The sequence below is a fragment of the Bubalus kerabau genome, chromosome 1 (genome assembly GCF_029407905.1).
Source record: "Bubalus kerabau isolate K-KA32 ecotype Philippines breed swamp buffalo chromosome 1, PCC_UOA_SB_1v2, whole genome shotgun sequence".
In the NCBI taxonomy this organism is placed as follows: domain Eukaryota; kingdom Metazoa; phylum Chordata; class Mammalia; order Artiodactyla; family Bovidae; genus Bubalus; species Bubalus kerabau.
In genome coordinates, this window is record NC_073624.1 from 249,790,909 (window position 1) to 249,804,284 (window position 13,376).

Below are 13,376 nucleotides of genomic sequence, written 5' to 3' on the forward strand. Positions count from 1 at the left end.
CCCCGACAGTCCCAAACCCAGCTTCTCCTAGAATCATTTAACTCTGATAGATGGCTTTGGTGGGTGGGTGACTGTTGTTTAAGAAGAAGCATTTCTTTATCTGAAGTAAACTTCATCTCCCACATAGGCTACAAATGGAAAGTGTGGTCACTTGCCCCTAGAGATTGCTGACTGCTGCCAGTCACAGAGAGTCAGAAGGAAATGTCCGCTGTGTGAGCCCGAAGGCCAGCTGTGTGGGCTGGAGACAGAACAGAGCCCAGTGGGGGGAGCCTCCAACCACTCCCAGCTGTTCCTGTTAGATAGCAGTGTATATAAAGTCCAAACAGTACCTGACATTTTGCAAATGCCCCATAATGGTAGCAATTAAGAATCGGTATAATTTCCAAGGGACTGGGATTGGCAAGGAGGGGTTCTTGGCTCTGAGGGATCTCTATTTGAAAAGGACTAAAGATGCTGAAGGTTAAGGACCATCACTGAAAGGTCCGATCCTTGTTAGCACTTTTAGCTAAGCTGAAAGCACACAGCAGTGAAGATTAAAGACGGGGAGCCTTGGGCTTGGGCACTGGGGTGAAAATGCAGAAGAAATAAAGCTGCTGTCTGCCTCTTACCAAGGGAGTGCTAGAACCAGCATTCCCCCAGAATAGCAATGTGCCGAGTGGAGTCACGGCTTAACTGGGAATACTTCCTGGAGGATATATTTTGAATTAGGAGTTTGTGACTCTGCAAGAGTCACTGTTTCTCAACCTTAGTGTGGCAATCAGTTGTGAAGGGTATTCCAGTAATTTACTACCAATAATTTTTCAAGCAGTGAACTTGGGAAATAGCTCTTTTCTAAAAAAGAGCAGATGCAAAATGATCTCCCCATTCATTCATTCGGAGCCTTGGTTCATTTGCAGCCCAAGGTTCTTTCTTCACTTGCATGGTGAAATAGCCAATACCCCAGGAATTAGCCAGCTCTCAGCACAGTGCTCGTGAGAAAGGGTGTTGCCTTAAACGACTCTTGAGTGTCTGTCCAGTCAGGTTCCTCATCCAAGAAGATAATGCCTAGCAGGGCATCCCCACTACCACCTCTGCCCCAGGAGCCCTGTCCCTTGCCAAGAGACACAGTCCTGCTGTTTGCCCCACTCAGGTATTGCAGTTGACAAGAATGGGCTCATGTACTTTGTCGACGCCACCATGATCCGCAAGGTCGACCAGAATGGAATCATCTCCACCTTGCTGGGCTCCAACGACCTCACGGCTGTCCGGCCCCTGAGCTGTGACTCCAGCATGGACGTGGCCCAGGTGGGATTCTCTCTCTCCTCTCATTTCCCATCACTGTGCCACACATGATTCTGAGCCTGAACTTCTCACCTGGGTTCTCTTTGTGTTAGAATGGAGTGGGAGGAGGAGATACAGATCCCAGGTTTGTCTGCAGAAGGTTTGAAATGAACTGGACAGCAAGATGGAATGGGACATGTGAGACAGGCATGAGAGAGAAATAGGAGAAAGGGAGAGGGGAATTCCGCTCAGAAGCGTGGAGCTGGTGACATGCTCCAGCCGTGGCAGATTATAGGGTAGGCGTTACTGTGTAATTACCTCTCTTCTCCATCATTATCGTGGGTTTGAGAACATACCATACGGTACGACGTGTCAATCAGAACTTCCCTGTTAATCTGAAGCAATTGCATCCTCACTATATAAACCTTTACTTTGTGAAGTTGTAACTGAGCAGATCCCTCTGTGATACTCCCCCAAGTGATAGTCTTTTAGTCTGGGCTCTTACATTAGCAGAGAACAGAGGTTCACTCAAATGTACAACAGGAGTAAAAGGACTGTATACTTAAACAACTTTATTGAAGTACAGTTGATTTTCAGAAATGGGACTTGACTATAAGGGCCCTCAACCTGAGTCTGTGCTTAGTCTTCCAAAAGGGTCTTTTCCAAAACCCTCAGTCAACCTAATTACTTCCAGCTCAAATTCCTGAACTAACTGACAACTGATTCCTAAGGTTTTCATTTCCGATTCTGCAGAGAAGGGAAGTGTTTTATGCAGTTTACTTTTTCAGGCAAACATGCAGGTTGTAGTTCACTGGCCAGCCTGTGCATTGGCTGCCCTTGGGGCAGGGACCCCTTCTAAACTGCATGGTTCCTTGTTGTGAATTAGATCAAGGTGCCCCCTCTAAGTGAACATAGCCCTCTCAGGCCCATGGCTTGGTGAGCAGAGCCTGGACTACATTACACTAGCCCTTGAGCTATGAACTACCTGTCCAACTATGTGTGGTGAATCCAACCCTGGCCTAAGCATCTGGGGCTGCAAAGAGCATTGTGGGTAGAACTGGTGACCTACTCTAGCCCCAGCAGGTGATGCCACAGAAGAGATCTGTTCCACAGTCTCTTCTCCATCATGCCCGGCATGGACAGTGAGCAAGTGGTCCCATGATGGGCACTTCTACACTGTGTTAGGGGAAAAAAAAAAAAGTATTTTTCCCCCAGTTGCATAAAATCAATAGAAGTGCCCTGCGCAGGTAAACATTGAGCATGTTAGAGGCTGTCCTTGAATTTGGTGCTGTATCATCCATAGGTTCGCCTGGAGTGGCCAACAGACCTTGCCGTCAACCCCATGGACAACTCCCTGTATGTTCTGGAGAACAACGTCATCCTTCGCATCACCGAGAACCATCAAGTCAGCATCATCGCGGGACGCCCCATGCACTGCCAGGTTCCTGGCATTGACTACTCGCTTAGCAAACTAGCCATTCACTCTGCCCTGGAGTCAGCCAGCGCCATTGCCATCTCTCACACTGGGGTCCTCTACATCACCGAGACGGATGAGAAGAAGATTAACCGACTACGCCAGGTAACAACCAATGGGGAGATCTGCCTGTTAGCAGGCGCAGCCTCTGACTGTGACTGCAAAAACGATGTCAATTGCAACTGCTACTCAGGAGACGATGCCTACGCGACTGACGCCATCTTGAATTCCCCATCATCCTTAGCTGTAGCTCCTGACGGTACCATCTACATCGCGGACCTTGGGAATATTCGGATCAGGGCAGTCAGCAAGAACAAGCCCGTTCTGAATGCTTTTAACCAGTATGAGGCTGCCTCCCCTGGGGAACAGGAGTTGTACGTCTTCAACGCCGAGGGTATCCACCAGTACACCGTGAGCCTGGTGACGGGGGAGTACTTGTACAACTTCACGTACAGTGCTGACAATGATGTCACTGAGCTGATTGACAACAACGGAAATTCCCTGAAGATCCGTCGGGACAGCAGTGGCACGCCCCGCCATCTGCTCATGCCCGACAACCAGATCATCACCCTCACAGTGGGCACCAACGGAGGTCTCAAAGTCGTGTCCACGCAGAACTTGGAGCTTGGCCTCATGACCTATGATGGGAACACTGGCCTCCTAGCCACCAAGAGTGATGAAACGGGATGGACAACGTTCTATGAGTAAGTTGACTTTTAAAATAGTTCCTCAGAGCACTTACCCTACTACCCTCGCTGGCATCAGGATCGGCTGTTGGTGTGGCTTTTAAAATCAGTCATGTTGTCTTCCTGACTTTAATGCTTCGGGGTAGTCCTGTCCCCTCTCCCTGACTCGTAAATGATTTGCATTATTGGGTGTCTGATATTGAACATCCTCCCTACAAGAGTTGGGAATTCCTGTTGTCTGCTTGCCGTTCCAGTTTCAGGATATTGGACACGCACAGCACCTGAGAGATCAAGTGTTGATTAACTCTGCTGATTATTCATGTTTGCCATGGGTGCGGAAATTAGAAACTAAAAGGCATGGTCCTGGTGGGGCTCCTGTAATTTGCCGATAGGTCCAGCAACACACTTGATTGCACAGACAGGTAGATAAACTCTGAATTTCCTCTTTAGCAGAAGCAGATCAATACAGATAAAGTGCTAGGTATATTAAAAGATGTGAGAGCTGGTCATATTTCCCCTAACAATTATCTCATACTTGATAGTCCTGCTGTTTGTTTTTTACCAAAAAGCTGTTTTCCCTCACTCCTGCAGGCAGTTCTTGGTCACCTGCCTGCTGCACCAGGTATTAACCAGTGGGATGCCAGTGGGAGGAGGTTGCTAAGGCATGATTGCTAAGGTTGCTCCTTGGCTGGCTGAGACAGGGATGACATGGGTAAGGATCTGGCTGTTCTTGATGGTGAAGGATCTGGTTAACCACTATGCAATTCGGAGTCATTGCTTTCTGTCTGTGTGATGCTGCTAGCTGAGAATTTAGTATGTTGGCCAGGTGTTGTCACGGAAGGAAAGGACAGGAGAGAGAACAGAAGACTTCGTTGATGATCAGTCTTAAATTCAGGCATGTTCACTTTCTGTTTGCATTCCAAAGGCTTTGAGAGAATGTAAAGGAAGCTTCTGCCATCTGCTGGAAATAGGTTGCATTGCCATCTTCCTTTGGGCAAAGCTGTCTTTCTCAGACTTCCGAAGCAGCCTGACATCCTTCAGGGCGCTGGGACTGGATCACACTTTACCAGGTGACTCTGTCCCTGAAGGTGCCATCTGAGTGTCATCTTTGGCTCTCACACAAAGTTAAGCTAAAGCTGCGCTGTAATCCAAATGCCTCTTAGATTCTCAACTTCTCTTCTCACTTGCACCTGAAGACCCAACACATTTCAGAGAGAATTGGTGTCACTCTCAGGAGGCCAGTCTGAAGTGGGCCAGGTGTAAGAGGCTGGAGTGACAGAGTTCAGGCTGAGGTGCATCCTGAGGAACTCTTAAGTAGAAGAGTAGTTTGCAGAAGGGGCGCTGAACTAAATGAAAACATGGTCACTTTTTTTTCCCCCTCATGATTGTTCAGAAGTTACACAGAAGAATTTTTTTCTCTCTTGATATGAAGAGTTGCTTTTCTTCCATAAAGTTGGTAAAAGATCATACATTCTCCATTGTAGGAGTTCAATGCATATGGTTTTCTTAGCCTCCTAAAAAAGATGGTAGCTTCTGTTTAGTGGTATTTTTTTTTCACACATGGTCAGCAAATTGGTTGTTTAATAGACACAAATTTGACTTCCTGTTGAGACGGTCACCTTAGTGAAAACTTTGGAGAAAGGAGTCAACAAAGTCATGAACAAAACCCCACAGACGCCTGGATTCAGTTTAAAGAGTCAGAATTAAAGCATGTAGTTTTCCCATCTGATCTCTACATAATATTTCACTTTGAAAACTTTTTAAAACATTTACTTGGCTACCCTGGGTCTCAGTTGCAGCACTCAGGATCTCTTAAGTGCGGCACATGGGATCTAGTTTCTGGACTGGGGGTCTAATCCCGGCCCCCTGAATTGGAAGCATGGCGTCTTAGCCACTGGACCAATACTCCACTTTGAATTCATCCTGCTCTCTCCTCACCCCCTGTACTCCTGCCACTCTCTTTCCTGCCAGGGCAGAGCCTGCCTTACCAGACCTGGGGCCCAGAGGACCGGCCCTCCAGCAGGGAGAGGCTTCCCAGGTGGTGCTAGCCGTCAAGAATGCACCTGCCAATGCAAGAAATGTAAGAGACACAGATTGGATCCATGGGTCAGGAAGATCCGCTGGAAGAAGAAATGGGAACCCACTCCAGTATTCTTGCCTGGGAAATCCCATGGACAGAAGAGCCTGGTGGGCTGCCATCCATGGGGTCACAAAAAGTCAGCCATGACTGAAGCAACTTAGCCTATATATATATATATATATATAAAGTATTTATAAAAATTTTAATAAAATATATTTATATAGTATATAAAATACATTTATTATATAATATAAAATAATACTTTAGTACTTTAATATTTAATTTAAAATACTTTTAGCATTACTAAATATAAACTAAAATACAGTAATATAACTAGTCCTGATCAACTCCTCCCAACAAAGCAACAGAGGAAGGACTGAATATCAGCTCTGAGGGAGGGAGGGACGTTACATTCCAGGGAGCAGGGTTCAAGAGTTACTTTCTAGAATCAGCCAGCATTGCCACTCGAGGAGCCTGGAGTGGGTCCCTTTAAGGGGCTACCTTTCTCCCCGCTCCCCTTTGAGTTGGGAAGTGCCCCGTGGAGAGCTGGGCAGGGATGAAGCCAACATGGGAATGCCGTCTGGACTGCTGTTGTGTCTGCTAAGTTCTCAGAATGGGCGCGAGCGGTCTGTTATCGCTGAAGGGCACGGGGCTACTGAAAAGGACAACCAGCTCTACACGTGCTCTCTCTCTCCTCCTTTACTTTAATCCTTACCGCTTGTCACCATATGACATACTCTGTATTGTGAGCTTTATTTTGACCCTCTGCATCTAGTTTGCACACATCACGAGGTCAAGGATTTTCATCCATTTTGTTCCTAGATGGGTCCCCGGATCCTTGAACAGTGGCACCTACGAGGAACTCAGTGAGTAGGTGCTGAATGAAGGAGTAAATGCAGCCTCCAGCCCCACCTGAGACAAGAAAGGCAGAGCTGGTTCCACTGGGTGGCCATGAGGCCCCATTACTGGAACTCACAGCTCCTTGCCAGTGTCTCCAGGCTTCTTTGCAGAGAGACCTGAATCTTAGACATTTATTCCAGGGGTATCAAAAGCTGAATCTTCTTTGAAAGTTAAAGAAAACCTGCTTTTCTCCTGGTGGTCACTGAGATTCTGGTCTCAGCCTTAATTCTCTGTTCCCCGAAAGTAGAAGCTCTGGTTCCTACTATTTCTCTCACAGCAAAGCACAGCAATCTACACACTGTAGGTGTCCAGGTAATATAGTGGATTGGAATTAAATCGTTGCCTGGGACTCGTAGAACACACTGCTCACACTGTCCCTACTTAGCAGCAAGAGTTGGAACACTGTCTGAGTTCTCCACTAAGCACCCCACATCAAAACACTTAGAACTGTTTTTTATTTTCTTATTTATTGAGGTAAAATTAATGTGTAACATTAGTTTCAGAGATACATCATAATGATTCTGTATATGTTGTGAAATGACCACAATACATTTAATTAACATGGCACCATCTAGTTACAAAAACCTCTTATGATGAGAACTTTCAGGTTCTACTCTCTTAGCAATAGCAACTTTCAAATAATGTGATATGGTATTATTAATTACAGTTACCATGCTGTATATTACTTCCCCATGACTTATTTTACAACAGAAAATCTGTACCTTTTGTAAGTTTATTTTATCGAAGTATAGTTGATTTACTGGAGATGGAAATGGCAACCCACTCCAGTATTCTTGCCTAGAGAATCCTGTGGACAGAGGAGCCTGTGGGCTGCTGTCCATGGGGTCGCACAGAGTCGGACACGACTGAAGTGCCTTAGCATGCATGCACGCATAGTTGGTTTACAGTGTTTCATTAATTTCTGCTGTATAACAAAGTGATTCAGTCAATTCTTTTTCATATTCTTATCCATTATTCTTCATTATAGGATACTGGATATAGTTCCCTGTGCTATACAATAGGACCTTGTAATTTATCCGTAACAGTTTGCATGTGCTAATCCCAAACTCCCAGTCCATCCCTCCCCAACCCCACCTTTCTCTTGGGAACCACAAGTGTATTCTGTCTGTAAGTCGGATTCTGTTTCGTGGGTAAGTCCATTTATGTCATGTTTTAGATTTCACACATGAGTGCTACTGTGTGGTATTTGTCTCTCTCTCTGGCTTACTTCACTTAGTATGGTAATCGCTAGGTCCGCTGATGTTGCTGCAGATGGCGTTAGTTCGTTCTTTTCCTGGCTGAGTAGTATATTCCATTGTGTGTGTGTACCACGTCTTTCTCGCTCCTCTCTCGATGGAGGTTGAGGTTGTCTCCATGTCTTGGTTGGTGTAAACAGTGCTGCTGGGCACACTGGGGTGCATGTACAGTGTTGTCCAGGTATATCCCCAGGAGTGGGATTGTAGATCATACGGCGACTCTCCTTTTAGTTTTTTGAGGAACTTCCATACTGCTTTCCATAGTGGCTGCACCAGCTTATATTCCCACACCAGTGCAGGAGCTTTCCCTTTTCTCCACATCCTCCCCAGTGTTTGTTATTTTTGGACTTTTTGATGGTGGTTCTTCTGACCCAAACTCCCATTGTAGTTTTTGATTTGTATGTCTCTAGTAATCAGCTATGTTGAGCATCTGTTTATGTGCCTCTTGGCCATCTGTATGTCTTCTTTGAAGAGATGTCTTTTTAGGTCCTCTGCCCATTTTTTTGATTGAGTTGTTTGCTTTTTTGTTACTGAGTTGTGTGAGCTGTTTGTATATTTTGCTAATTAAGCCCTTCTTGGTCACATTGTTTGCCAATATTTCTCCCCGTCTGTAGGTCTGTTGTTTTGTTTATGGTTCCCTTTGCTGTGCAAAAACTTGTGCGTGTGATTAGGTCCCATTTGTTTATTTTTTATTTCTATTGCCTTGGGAGACTGGAAATTATGTACCTTTTGACCCCCTTCATCTACCCCTCACTTCTAGCCACCACCAATCAGTCCTCTGTGTCTATAGGCTTGGTTTTTTGTGGGGTTTTGTTGTTTTTGAGACCTACATATAGCTGAAATCATAGGGGATTTGTCTCTCTGTCTGACGTATTTCACTTAGCATCATGCCCTCAAATCCATGCGTGTTGTCACAAATGGCATAATTTCATTCTTTTTATGGCTGGATAATGTTCTGTTTATAGCATAGCTTTTTCTTTTGATTCATCTTGGAGATGGACCCCTTAATCCATATCTTGACTGTGGTACATAATGCTGCAGTGAATATGTGAGTGCATAAATATTTTCAAATTAGCGTGTTTGTGTTCCTCAGATTCCACCCAGAAGTGGAGCCGTTGCGTTGGATCACAGGATAATTCTACTCTGTGAAAATCCCCATACTGTGTACTATAGTGATTGCACCAATTTACATTCTCAACAACCGTGTAGGAGGTTCCCTTTCCTTCAGATCACCACCAACATGGTTTGTGTTGTTTTTTCATAAGAGCCACTCTAACTATTGTGAGGCAATATTTCAGTATGGTTTTGATTTGCAACTCCCTAATGATTAACGATGCTGAGTATCTTCTCATGTACCTGATGGACCATCTGTATGTTCTCTCATTTTTTAGTCAAATTGTTCGTGCTTTTGGCTATTGGGTTGTATAAATTCTTTATATATTTGGATATTTTCTCTTGTCAGATTTGCAAATATTCTCTCTCACTCAGTACATTGCCTTATTCTGTGGATGGTTTGCTTTGCTATGCAAAAGCTCTTTAGTTTGAAATAATCCCACTTGTTGGTTTGTGCTTTTATTACCTTTGCTTTTGTGTCAAGTGCAAAAAATAAAAACCACAACACTAATGTCATGGAGCTTAGCGCCTCTGTTTACTTCTAGGACTTGTGGTTTCAGGCCCTCTATTCAGGTTTTCATTCCATTTGAGTCAGTTTCGTGAGTGGCAGAAGACAGTGTTTCATTCCTTCTCAGGTGACTGTCCAGCTTTCCCAACACCACTTGCTGAAGAGACCGTTAGAATTTTGACAGAGATTGCATTGAGACAGTAACTTGCTTTGGACAGCATGGATAATTTATCAATATTAATTATTCCAATCCATAAGCATATACTATCTTTTCATTTATTTGTATATTCTTTGATTTCTTACATCAGTGTCCTAACTTTCAATGTACAGGTTTTTTACCTCCTTGGTTAAATGTATTCCTAGGTATTTTTTTCTTCTTTGATATAACTATAAATGGTTTTTAAAATTTTCTTTCTGGTACTTTGTTATTAGTTTATAGAAGCACAATAGATTTTATATATTTGTATCCTTCAACTTTACTGAACTTATTTCTGACAGTTTTTTTGGGTGAAGTTTTTAGGGTTTTATACACATATATAGAATATGTTATTATCAAATAATACCTTTTTTCCTTGGCTAATTGCTCTGGATAAGACTTCCAATATTATGTTGAATAAAGTGGCATTCTTTGTCTTGTTCCTGATCTTAGAGAAAAAATGGTAAGATTTTACCACTGTGTCTGAGGTTAGCTATGGTCTGTCTTTTCATGTTGAGATATGTTCCCTCTATATCCACTTCATTGAGGGTTTTCTTGTCAATTTTGTCAATGTTTTTCTTCATCTATTGAGATGATAATATGGTATTTCACATGGAATGATTTGCTGATGTGAACCATCTTTGCATTCCCTAGAATAACTCCCACTTGATCATGGTGTCTGAGCCTCTTACTGTACTGTTGTATTTGATTTGCTAATATTTTGTTGAGGATGCTTGCATTTATGTTTAGAGACACTGAATTGTAATTTTGTTTTCTGGCAGTGTCCATGTATGGCTTTGGTATCAGGGTAATGCCAGCCTTATAAAATGACTTTGGAGTGTTCCTTCCTGTTTATTTTTTGGAAGAGTTTGAAAAAGACTGGTATTAATTCTTCTTTGCATATTCAGTAGAACTCACCAGGAAGCCAGCTGAGTGATCTTGGACTTCCGTTTGGTGGGAGGGTTTGATTCATGAGTCAGTCTCCTTACTCCTCATTGGTCTATTCAGATTTTCTTGTTCATTCATTAGTCCTTTACTTTGTGGAGCCCAAATTAAAGAGCATAAAGGAGCTGTTCTCACTAACTTGGGAAAGCGTAATTAAGTACCCCTTGCCTGAGGTGAAATGCTTTCACTGAGTATGTTGTTAGGTAAATGGGTGGATAGTAGAAAGCATCACCATTTCCCAGGGCAGGTGGGCGTGCTGCACCATCTGGCCACCCCACCTTCCCCCTCTCTCTCCTAGCCCCGTGAGTCTATCCCTTGTGGGGTTCTGAGTTTTGAGGAAGTCTTCAGCCCCAGGAACTGCTTCTCATCAGTGTATCTCTTCTCCAGCTATGACCACGAGGGCCGCCTCACCAACGTGACACGCCCCACGGGGGTGGTGACCAGCCTACACCGGGAAATGGAGAAGTCCATCACTATCGACATTGAGAACTCCAACCGTGATGACGATGTCACCGTCATTACCAACCTGTCTTCGGTGGAGGCCTCCTACACAGTGGTACAAGGTAAGTCCCTCACTCATCACCATCCTACCCACACCCTCACCCTCAGATGCAGCCAAGGCCAGAGGCAGGTGTGAGTTACCAAGCCTGGGAGGACTTCCTAGCACCCCTCAGCCTGCAGTTTTAGCCCATAGCAAACTAACTCTATAAGACATCCACTTTATAGAAAAGGACTTAATCAGATACAGGAGAATGTCCCTTTCCATTCCCACTTCTCTGTCACCAGCACTCCCTACTCACCCAACAAACACAGCTGCCTCCTCAAAGGTGGTTTTAGTCTCATTCTATTAAACATTTGTGTGATGAGTCCGTTGTCCTCAAGTCACAGAGCCCTTTAGCAGTCTCTTGCCCAGACCGTAAAGGTCTCTGACCAGCTCGTAGTTACTCTTGCTGTTCAACATGACGCACACTCCAGGACAAGCACGGGGCCTGGCAAGAAAAGGAATTGTGCAGATTAATTTTTCTTTTAATTAAGATAGACTGTCGGTGGGCTAGCCCGTTGTCAGAGGATAAAAGTGTCCTCGTGGCAGATAAATGGTGACATTTCTGGACTATTATCCCATGACAGAGCCTGTTTCCATGACTCTCTTTCTACTCTGCCAGATGATTAATGATGTAGATTTTTGTCTTTCTGCGTGATGGCTGCAGTCGCAGGAGTGACAGGTCCCCCTTGCTTGCTACCCCCAAAAGTTAGCATCTCGGAGGCCAGCCCAGCTGGACTCTGCCCAAATAATCAGGAAGCAACTTATCCATAAGAAGAGTCTCAGACTCACATTTCCTACCTGGAATTTTTCGATAAGGGAAAAGGTCAGAAGTCTGATGGACGAGTGTAGATTCCATTTGGGCAGATAAACACACATTATCAGCACCCACTGGCTCAGTCTCTCTCTTGCTATTTGAGGCTCCTCAGATTTGTCTGGTGTGGAGGTGGCATCATGGTAGAGTTAGCAGCAAAGAGATGAGGGCAGGAAGGCTGCTGCTTCTTGAAGAATCCTAGACTTGATTTGCAGTGGATCTGACCCATGGTAAACCATCAGCCTCAGGTTAGATGGTAGGGGAAAGGAAACAAAATTAAGTCTGTTTTCATTTATTTTTTTCCATTTCAGCTAAAATATATATGTTAAAGATCAGGGATTTGATTGACACGAATTGTGTAGGCAAGATACATCTTTAAATGTACTATTAATAGTCTTCAGTGAGTAGAAGAAAAATATCACAGCATAATTATTTCTAGAATGCCACATATTAATAATGTTTTTCTTTCCACGGATCAGTAGCATCTCTGCTACTCACCTTAACATTGCACGTGAGCTAATTGAAGGCAGCCTTAGACTGACAGCTGCAAAGTACCATGGAAACCTACAAAAATAGGGGTTCTGTTCTCTCATGACTAGCAGCATGGATAATTTATTTCCCTCTCCCTGCCCCCACTGCCATTTCTCCAGATCAAGTGCGGAACAGCTACCAGCTCTGCAACAACGGGACCCTGCGGGTGATGTACGCCAATGGGATGGGCGTGAGCTTCCACAGCGAGCCCCACGTGCTCGCGGGCACCATCACCCCCACCATCGGGCGCTGCAATATCTCCCTGCCCATGGAGAATGGCCTCAACTCCATTGAGTGGCGCCTAAGAAAGGAACAGATTAAAGGCAAAGTTACCATCTTTGGCAGGAAGCTCCGGGTAAGTCGGCCCACCCAACTTATCCCCACAAAGTGGCAGAGTACACCCCCTTTCCTCAGGAGCTGAGGCCCTCTCTCAAGCCTGCATGGCTCCTTTCTTCCCTGGAAGAGACACGTGAGTCACATCCCTCGGGGACTTAGTCTCAGGGAAAATGTTCTGCATTTCCTAGGATGGAAAAGGTGAGGATTTACCTTCAGCTGAAAGTAGAGATTCCCTTTGGTGTTCTTTTCACACTTGCCATTTTCTCTGCCAACTTAACAAATGAGCTGGTGCCTATGCCCTACTGTGTGCTTTGCTAAATAAGTTTTATAACACACTCTCTAGGCGCAAGGAGTTGACAGTCTGGTAGAACAGATGAACTCAGGATAATCCAGTGGGTTGAGCGAGAAGCTGGAGGAGCATCCAGGGCTTGGTGGGATCACAGAGGAGGAGCTCTCATCCACCCTGCAGGCATCAGGGAAGGCTTCCTAAGAGGAAGTAACAAGCAAGCTGCAGCAAGAAGTTTCAACCAACTCTAGCTTCCGCAGACTAGGTAACTCACCACAAGTTACAGCTTTTAAAACCAATATATAACATTCATGCAGGACTTTTATGATGCAAACACGACATTAAATGCTTTGCTTACATTATCTTACTTTCCAATGGGGGTAGGTATTATTTCCATTTTTCAGAGGAGAAAACATGGGCTCTGGGAAGCTAAGTAACCAATTCCAGGGT

The 13,376-nt window shown here is 44.6% G+C and overlaps 1 protein-coding gene across 1 annotated transcript in view; it reads left to right on the forward strand.

The window, feature by feature from the left end:
- Positions 1–13,122, forward strand: part of LOC129632255 (teneurin-2-like) — a 59,335-nt gene extending 46,213 nt beyond the window's left edge. The window contains exons 10-14 of the mRNA XM_055553793.1: positions 1,130–1,284; positions 2,564–3,438; positions 10,806–10,981; positions 12,424–12,659; positions 12,984–13,122. Of these exons, the coding sequence (XP_055409768.1) occupies positions 1,130–1,284; positions 2,564–3,438; positions 10,806–10,981; positions 12,424–12,659; positions 12,984–13,028 (1,487 nt within the window). The 3' untranslated portion in view covers positions 13,029–13,122. The remainder of the gene's footprint in view (positions 1–1,129; positions 1,285–2,563; positions 3,439–10,805; positions 10,982–12,423; positions 12,660–12,983) is intronic.
- The last annotated feature ends 254 nt before the right edge of the window (positions 13,123–13,376 follow it).